This window comes from Limulus polyphemus, unplaced genomic scaffold, assembly GCF_000517525.1.
Source record: "Limulus polyphemus unplaced genomic scaffold, Limulus_polyphemus-2.1.2 Scaffold2912, whole genome shotgun sequence".
NCBI lineage: Eukaryota > Metazoa > Arthropoda > Merostomata > Xiphosura > Limulidae > Limulus > Limulus polyphemus.
Genome location: NW_013668522.1, coordinates 90,571 through 100,871, shown reverse-complemented (window position 1 = coordinate 100,871; position 10,301 = coordinate 90,571). Strand labels below are relative to the sequence as shown.

At 31.5% G+C, this 10,301-nt stretch overlaps 1 protein-coding gene across 1 annotated transcript in view; it reads right to left on the bottom strand.

Annotated features, from left to right (window-relative positions):
• Positions 1-10,301, bottom strand: part of LOC106468199 (actin-binding protein IPP-like) — a gene marked incomplete at its 3' end in the record, with an annotated part of 63,670 nt that overhangs the window by 52,682 nt on the left and 687 nt on the right. Inside the window, exons 2-4 of the mRNA XM_022396536.1 lie at positions 8,334-8,411; positions 6,056-6,255; positions 532-876 (exon numbers count right to left, since the gene is read on the bottom strand). Coding sequence (XP_022252244.1) covers positions 532-876; positions 6,056-6,253 — 543 coding nt within the window. The remainder of the gene's footprint in view (positions 1-531; positions 877-6,055; positions 6,256-8,333; positions 8,412-10,301) is intronic.

Sequence of the window (10,301 nt, the reverse complement as noted above, 5' to 3'; positions counted from 1 at the left end):
ACCCACGACTAACAAATTTACAGAATAAAATAAATAGTTAAAATGACTAATAGGTATAAGAATAGTTTAATTAAAATTAAACAGTTTAAAATGCTAATGGGTTATAGAATGTTTACTTTAAAAATTAAACAGTTTAAAATGCTAATGGGTTATAGAATGTTTAATTTAAAAATTAAACAGTTTAAAATGCTAATGGGTTATAGAATGTTTAATTTAAAAATTAAACTGTTTAAAATGCTAATGGGTTATAGAATATTTAATTTAAAAATTAAACTGTTTAAAATTCTAAGGGATTATAGAATATTTAATTTAAAAATTCAACAATGTACTAAACTTCTATGTTTTGTATTTACAATTACATAATCAACTTAAAAACATAAGAATGTAAGTTAAAATAGATGTTCTCACTTTAAGTTTTCCAATATACAAAAATGAACAATAAACACTGATGGAAAAATGAGAAAAACTGCATGTAGCCAGAAATTCAATTTCTGGTCAAATAACTAAAAAAGTATCAAATATGAATGATACCTTATTTATTTTTTCTAATCCCTTTGCCATAATGTGTCCTCTAAAGAATGGTGAGTAACTTGTTAAAACAACTTTGTGAGCTGGGTAAGCCTTTGTTCCTATATAAACAGTAATGTCTGTCATAACATTTTCCTTCCAGAGTGTGGCCGCATGTTGTCTAAGTTTTGAATAATGGTCAAAATCCACAACCACTCTGTCAGTATTGAATTGTCTTCTTCCCTGTTCATTTGCTGAATAAAATACACCTTTCCTGCTACTGGATATATTATAATCTATGTGAGATACCTGCTTTTTTTCACTGGTGTGTACTGTGACACTATCCTCTTCATAAACATTTGAAATGTCCTAAAATCCAAAATAAATATAATAATGTTTTAAAAAATATGACGAAATTTGAAATCATCTAGTTGTTTTCTAATTAGTTTTCTATAATACTAATGAATAAACAACCTCTTAATAGAGATTATTTTTAATGAGTAAAGGACGTTACTAATACTACTACACATTAAATACAGTTAACCAGCAGCAGAGGTCGGGTTTTGTTCTTTAATTTCCTCTCATTCCAGAATTCTGAAGAGAAGTGGAATACTCCAAAAATTGGAATACTTTAGGGTCATGTGGCAAATTCAAAAACACACTAGGTCTCACAGACTTTTTTTTTAGCAAAATAAGTAAATGTGGTGAAAACTAAAAATTACGTTGAATCCTAGATTTTTATATAACTGAATGAAACAAAATGAGAATTTTCCTTTTCTCTACTAGAATAGTTAACAGGTCTAGAAAAAAATTCAGTACTTGGTCAATGCAGTGGTCAACACAAAAATACTAGTTGTTGGTAAAAAAAAAATCATCTTATTTATTAATTAAAAATACAACAATTATATAATCATTCCCATTCAAACAAAAAGGAGGTCATAGCCTTGAAATATCACCTGACCTACTACTGGAGAACACTGCTGTCACCTTCATACACAGGGTCTCAGACCAGGAGTTATTTCCAAGGGAATGACAAAGGGCAGCTAGAACAAAACCAACTAAACAACATGCTGACCACATTTTATACAAAAACTGCACATACCTGGAAAAAAATAAAAAACGTTGAAAATTAAAGTAAGAAGATAGAAAGAAAGTGCACAGCTATGCTACCTGCATACCACAATTTACCTTCTCCTCTGTTTTTAGGCTTGTCCTCATGCTTATAATTTGACAACTAATGTTAACTGTAAAAATCAATAGAATTTACAAAATTCTATTTTCAAGGAACACTGTAACCTTCTTTCCTTCCCATAAACACTTACATATAACACATACAACACAAACCTTTAACAAAGGATGCAATGTATAATCAAATGCCACTTAACTGGGTTTGAGTGCACACTGAAAAGAAATCCTTTCACATTTAAAATTACACCATGCCCAAAAAGGGAATATCCTTTAATATAGATAACCTGTAATAAAGTAATATGGTAAATCCTTTGACATCTACAAAAGAAGACCTATTCACATCAAATTACAGAATAAAGAAAGGAAAATATGAAACAAAACAAATCCTTAAAAATATTAAGATAGTTCAATACATACACCATCCTTGAAAACAGGTCACAAACAAAACCTTTTAACAATGAACCTATGAACTGAGCTTCATAGTAAAATAAAATAAAATTCATTATATCTAAAAACAAGATAAACCTCTCAATTTTACATACACAAAACACTTTGCAGTACACAGTTAAACGTCACACAATATTCTATTTAACATAGATATTACAAACACAATAATACATATTATAATGACCATCTAACAACAAAACAACAGTTTCTGTATAAAATCAAATTTGGTGAAGTGAAGTAAAACCCTTTAAAAGCAATCACATAAATCTCCATCACTGTTTGTACAAAATAACAAAACTTAAGAAATGGACCCTTCAAATACATGGATCATAGTTATAACTATGATGTAACTTAAAACACAGCTCTCTAAAGAAGCCATTTAATATTAAATTCAAATACAAAATAAATTTTTGAACCAGAAAAACCAAAAATACACAAAAACTCATATACAATATAGCAAAATGAACCCTTCAAAGTTAAAAATGAAAGAACAGTAAATTGCAATTTTAGTAAAAAAAATAAAATTAATCTTTTAAAGTATACTAACATATCATTAGGAATAACTTAAAAAATTCAACCACATAAAAAATAAAGAGAAAATTAGTATAATGCATTATAATAACCTTTTATGGACTCAAAGTCAAATATTAATAATAAATACAAATGCAAATCATGTTATATTTATACAGATTGTCTAGGCATGTACAAGAAAATGATAAAAATAATGTAAAAACAAAATTTGAGACAAGTACAGACACACCTATAAAAATTACAAAAGTTGAATGAACCATACAAATGTTAATATTTTCCTACACTAAAAATATATTTCCAATAGATACTTACCTCATCTCACAAAATAGCTTTCCTTGATTAGTACTGCCTTCTATATGCACAAATGTCACTTACCAATAGCCTTTATCCTCCCACTCACCTCCACATGGTATAGTTGCATTGAAGCATGCAACAATCCTACAAAAACAGGAGTGTGACACACCCTCCTAGCACAGTTGACTCCCTCTAGCAGTAGAACCCAATCTTCACTTCGAGATTAGGCATGAAAAAACACACCAGAAGCGGGGAGGATGGGTCTGAACCGTGAGAAGAGATAAGTATCTATTGGAAATATATTTCCAGTGTAGGAAAATTCTAACTTACCTCCACTAGCTAGAATCTCACACTGGAAGGACCAGTGCACTTACCTAGATGAGTCATCTACAGATAGCATCTGAAAAGTACCAAGGAGTGTTGAGGAAACACACATGTGGGAGACCACACCACATTTGAACCAAGTATACTCTTCACCCTTGATGAATGAATGTGTCGTGAAATGGGTGGAAATAAGGCATATCTGAAAAGTAAAAAGTGCATTTGGTGTAGAGTGGTTAGGGCACATTGAACCATAAGTAGTAATTCAACTCCCATAAGAGAAAGGTCAGTTTCAGTCCAAAACCAGTGGTATGAAGATTGGATCAATTGGCCCACAGTAGCAGGAGAGTCCTACTATCCACCTGAGACTCAGGAACCAGAAGGGAAGAAGTACTTCCATTCCAAGAACCCAATCTATCATGTGTGCATATCAAACATGACCAACACCTGTACCTCCCAGGAACCAACATCTGGACAATGGTAGGAAGGTAGAAATGCAACATGGATGGTCAACTCCAGTCCAAAACCATGCAGTATTTGGAATGTCTTGTTCAGTCCATGGTAGGAGGAGATTCTCAGCCCACAGTCACCTGGGAACCAGCATCAGGCAGTGGTAGGAAGGAGGGTTCCCAGTCAGTAGGGTGAACTGCATATTGGAATGTGACAGTAAAATCCAGTCCATACCATATGGCACCTGGAATCATACAACAGATCCAGGGTAGAAGGATAGTCATGCCACCTACACCACAATGCTACAATGCAGCTGCACCACATGGAAGTAGGTGCAAGCATAAAGGCTAGTGGAGAGCAAAAATTTGCACATATAGAGGGCAGTACAAATCAAGGAAACTCAAGGTGGTTACAAGTCATCCCACTCTACAGTAGATTTCCATGCCCTGTGTAGAAAAGCATTATCAAGCCTAGCTTGCAGATACAAGCCAAAGCCCAGGGCTTGTTGCAAATAAGCAGTGGCCAATCAAAGAATCACTACCACACTTGAGAATCTGCAGGAGTAAAGCCTCATGCTGGGTCTGGATGAATGATGTAAATTCCGATACAGTATCTTATCTCTTCTCACAAAATAGCTTTCCTTGATTTGTGCCCGGCATGGCCAGGTGGATAAGGCGCTCAACTCACAATCTGAGGGTCGCGGGTTCGAATCCGCATCCCACCAAACATGCTTGCCCTTTCAGCCATGGGGGCGTTATAATGTGATGGTCAATCCCACTATTCGTTGGTAAAAGAGTAGCCCAAGAGTTGGCGGTGGGTGGTGATGACTAGCTGCCTTCCCTCTAGTCTTACACTGCTAAATTAGGGACGGCTAGCGCAGATAGCCCTCGTGTAGCTTTGCGCGAAATTCCAAAAACAAACAAGGATAAGTTAGGAGTTCCACACATGGCAATTTCTGGTGATTTTCTTGGAGTTGAATGGAGGTGAGACAGTAAAACTGGTTCCTAAACACTTGAACTAGGCAACACTAACCTTTAATTTTGACCATTATTAGCATTTATATTGTTTCTCCTTAGGAACCATATTCCACTTAGAAGTTTAGTGTTAGCTTTGGTGTGGTTTTAAGCGTTTCACCATGTGGGTGACATTCCACCATTCATACACTCACAGCCAACATTTTCATACGTTACAACTACACCTTATAATCATTTACTAAACAATATGAAGATAATATTTAGATAACTGTGAGATTATGAAATATTTCAATCTGAATGACTGAAAATATTTCATCACAACCAAATAAAACACTGATTACATCAAGTTTACATTTATTATGATATTTAAGCTACTGTCTGTGAATTTCATTTATACTTGTAATTTCACCCATTCAAACCAATTGAATAGCACTAGGTAAAAGTGTTTTTCTCTCAAACACAGTATGAATTTCTCTGTTACTGTTATTCTTGCAAGGAAAGTTCACTACCTTCCAGGATATTTCAATGCTGAAAACTGAAAAAATATTTTTATTATACAGTTTGTCCTGTCAAAATATCCATAGGTTCTTATGGTGAAGTGAAACTTGTGATTCTTTTACAAACAGTTGTATTTCTTTGTACATATGCACTTCATTCATGTTTAGCAATAAGTTTTTGTCTAGTTTAGTTTCTCCCCACTTGTACCTGAAGAATGTTTGATGTTTCCTTACATAGTGAGGAAGTTTTCTTGATATGCAGTAGTACCAGTAAGTATACTGATTCTGATTGATGAGAAGTTTAGCTGAGAAGATAGTTTGGCTGAATTTTTCTAGTAATTGTATTGTAGTATCTAAAAAAAACAAATTGAGTTTGATGGCTCCTAGATGGCAGCACATTATGGGATTGTAGCTATCAAGTCGTAGCATTAAAAAGTAACCTAAGAAGGTTACTAGAATTATTTGTTCATGAGCAAGAGTCAGTTTGTTATAAAATACTAGAGTATGTGACAGTGTGTAATGGTGATATGTGTTTATCACAATAAACGTGTGGTCTTGCACATGTATGTAAACATTACATGGGTGATGTATAACATAATTAACATAAAGGAGAAGCAACACATGGATGGAAACAAAGGATTTCATCTGGATGTTAAGCCCTTGAGATATGACGCTAACTGTGATTGCTGACATGTGAGGTAAGCTATAGCATACCTGTTATTTTCATACTAGAGAAAGAATCCTCAAACTTGCAAGATGTTTAAAGTGATTCAATTGTAACAAATTCACATTTTTTGTTCTATTAGAAAAGTGAAAATACTTAAATGTCTATAAAAATTTTCTAACTTTTTCTTGGTGACTTTCTACTAGCTGTTGGAGATAAACTCTGTTTTCTAAAACTGAAACTTTTCCCAGGTGTTTTTCTAAATGTTGTTGACAAGCTCTATTTTCTAATATTGAAGCTAGTGACTGATTTGAAGATGTTGTCGTGGTAAAAGTACTTCCAGTTGAGGAATAATCTTGCAATTGCTCTGTATTTTTCATTTCTGCAAACAAATTCAGCATCTGTTATAAGTGTTGTAATTATAATCATTGCAGGCAGGTTACTGCAATAAAACACATTTATCATGTCAATGACCACCCTGAGGCTATTAAGTTCTTCGTTCTTTGGTAAGTTTCCAGATCTAAACATTATTAAAGATATAACCAACAAATCTTAATAATAAAGATTCAAAATTATGATTACCAAAATATTATGTCCAAAAACTTTATATGTTTTAATATCTTAGAATAAAACCCACCCCTGCTATTTGTAATTATCACTAGTTTTAACGTGACAGTAGATTCTTATGTTTGTACTTGAATTGAAATGCAAATAAATATAAAAACCAGTAACTTTTAATGTGAGTACACATATTTGTATTAAGTAATTTATTTGGACTATCATAACAATATTTTCGTTTTTAATACACAAGCTTTTGGCTCAATTACTTAAGCCTTCTACAGGTGTGAGATGTTTAGTAAACAAATAATGTGGTGATAGTCCAAATACGTTACTTAATACAAAAATAAAAACTATAAATCAACAATCAATTGTTGAGAATCAAATATTTCATTATTTTCTTAACTCTATTTATTATAATCATTAGGCTTATTCAAATTACTTACTGTAGTATACTCTACAAAAGTGAAGTGTTCCAGAACACAAAAATTCATGAAAACTTATTCTTTTACAATTATAGCTTCTTTATAGTAAAATAATTAATTTCCTGCACAATAAAACACAAGGCCATACAGTATATATCAGTAATTATTCATTCAAACACAAGTAAATCTGCCAAATACCAGCCTGCAACTTATATGTATCAAAATATTAAAAACCTGTTCAATCATGAAAGTATTTACACTTAGGAATGTAACCTTACTAAACATATAAAGCAAATTTATAACATCAGGTGAATATACAATGTAAGTAAAGTTCTGTTCTTAAATAAAACAGACTGCTATTATATAATGTTAAAATTTTTATAAGCATATTACTAAAAGGAATAAAATGGTAATGTTTTTTAAATATATGGAAGGATTATTAAAAGAAATCAAACTTTCCTATAATCAACAAAAAAAGGAAAAATTACAACACAACCTAACCAATCTTCACAAAGTGTATACTCTGAGAATCTTTGTTAAGTTGTTAATATCATCATCATCAAGGTAATATTTAAAACAACACTTATTAAGTTATTTAAATCAAACAAGCTAGGCTTTAAAAACTGATAACTTAGGCAAAAATTTTAGTTTATCTTCAAACTGAAGCTATGTTCTTTAACCCTAGAACACCAGCATGGGGGTCACTACGATCCCACACAACTTAGTGATAATGACTGAAAATTTAACAGTGGCATTCCAGTTAATTTTGCAAACATAATTATTTAACGAACAAATGTACTGTATTAGACTCATGTTTTAATAACTTCCAGTAAGGGGCTCTTGCTTTTCTATTGAGCAATTACTGTTTTTAAATCACATACAATAAGAAATTTTTAAGAGTCAATACGGATTCAAAACCAGGGGAGAAGTCTGTAACTGAAATATTATTTTATAACCTTTCAGACAATGGAGTAAGAGTATGATGAAATATCTTTACAGATATCATTTTGAACTTTCTTGTATAAATATTTCTTATGTACTATGTTGAAAGGTAAGTATGAAAAATTAAGTCTACATGAAACTGAAAGAGAAGATAAAAAAAATAAGCTGATGGTCTTTCTTAATCACCTGAAAAACCTACTGTAGTGGAAGAAATGGTATCCAAGTTTGTTTGTTTTTACCACTATAAGACTCTACCTTCCAGAACCAAATAAAAGAAGTTTGATGTTAACAATGAACAACCCTACTCATCTCAGTAAAAACTAATGAAGTAAACTTTTAAGGTAGTTTCTGTTACAAAGAAAAAATGATTTTACAAACTGGATCTTCTTTAATGAAAATGTTACACTCTCAAATTACCAACTAGTGTACAAAAATGTAACTTCTTAAGAGAATTGTTTTAAGTACCATAGTACTTCAATATTAAACAGATTTATACTGAATCTGGATGATTTTAGTAAAATCACGAAACACTTACTCTCTTGACAAAGGGATGAATTGTAGAATCCTCCTCAAATATCTTGGTCAATCAGAAGCCAAACTGAAGATTGAGCTCCTAGAAAAAAAAATTCAAAGTTAAGTAAACCAAATCATGATTTAGTGAACTAACATTCTTGTAAAACTAATGAAATTGAATCAACATCTTTACTGGATCAGTGATTCTTAATTACAAACATTCTGAAACAAAAAAAAATGTTAGGAATTCCATAATATAACTATTAGGTTGGATCAGTGATTCTTAATTACAAATATTCTGAAACTATTAGGTTGGATCAGTGATTCTTAATTGCAAACATTCTGAAACAAAAAAAATGTTAGGAATTCCATAATATAACTATTAGGTTGGATCAGTGATTCTTAATTACAAACATTCTGAAACAAAAAAAATGTTAGGAATTCCATAATATAACTATTAGGTTGGATCAGTGATTCTTAATTACAAACATTCTGAAACAAAAAAATTTTAGGAATTCCATAATATAACTATTAGGTTGGATCAGTGATTCTTAATTACAAACATTCTGAAACAAAAAAAATGTTAGGAATTCCATAATATAACTATTAGGTTGGATCAGTGATTCTTAATTGCAAACATTCTGAAACAAAAAAAAATGTTAGGAATTCCATAATATAACTATTAGGATGGATCAGTGATTCTTAATTACAAACATTCTGAAACAAAAAAAAAATGTTAGGAATTCCATAATATAATTATTAGGTATATCCCACATTTCCTTCTTAAATATAGATATTATCTCTGATATTACCACCCCAAAGGATATCAGTAAGTTTAAGATTATTTAATTTGTAGTTGTGTTTATTAGAGCAGTAAGCTAGAATAGTTAAAAAATATAGGTACTTTTACACATAACATATAAACCTAAGAAAATAAATAATGGTTAAGAGCTTTAACATGGACACTTCAATATATAAACTGTAGCTTTCTTTTTTGTTTCTTTTTGGTACATGTTATAGGCAAATGGCATTTTTGGAAGCTTTTTTTAACTATTCTGCTTAGTATTAATTTAAAAAACACAGAACTTCCCAGATAACAAGAAAACATATGGTCAAAGTCAACTACAACTCAGTGTCCAACATATATGTTTTTGGTATGTGCTATCTTTATCTAGAGGCTTCACTCAAAGCATGAAATATTAATTTAGTATACTACTATAAATCTGTATGTTATTGTTAGCAAGTTAATTTAGTTTTTGTAGAACTTAAGTTAACAACAATTAATTGAAATAAAACCACTCACAACAAACAGTTTTCATCAGTTAAAGTGAGGAAAACTCCAAAAAGTTTATATAATTTTATTGTGGAATATTTTCATGTTTATTTAAAAAGCTACAAGTGCAAAGTAGCATTCAAGGTGATTTTGTTTCTAGAATTCTGTCTCTGACTTTTCATTCCACAATGCTATAGTATAACAGAACATTCTTAAGTATTTACATAATGAATCATGTGAATGAGTTTAAATTATTTATGCACTGTTAACATGGAATAACCTCAGAAAATTCTGGTTACATTCTATGAAGGCCTGACTTAGAGATAATTATAATAATGATACTGATTACCTTCAATTATACATGAATGCTCTGAAATGGAAGTGACTGTAGAGAATGAGGAGATCATGAGTGGCCTTATTTTTATCATCTTATTAAAATGTCTGTCATGGTCTTAACTGTTAAGACTACATTTCTACAGGCTGTCAAAAAATTATCTCAGTTTACACTGTTGTTTCAGTAGTGGGAAAAGGCATCTTGTGCATGTGCCTTATTTACTGGTCCAAACCCATTGTTCACGCAACTAGTAGATTTGTCCAACCCATTGAAAAATGACAGGTTGGAGTTTTGTAAAAAAACTGTGGACCCCCCCCCCTCCCCAGCAAGCTTTGTTCACCAACTTTTCCTCTTTGTCATAAAAGAAATATAATCACATATTG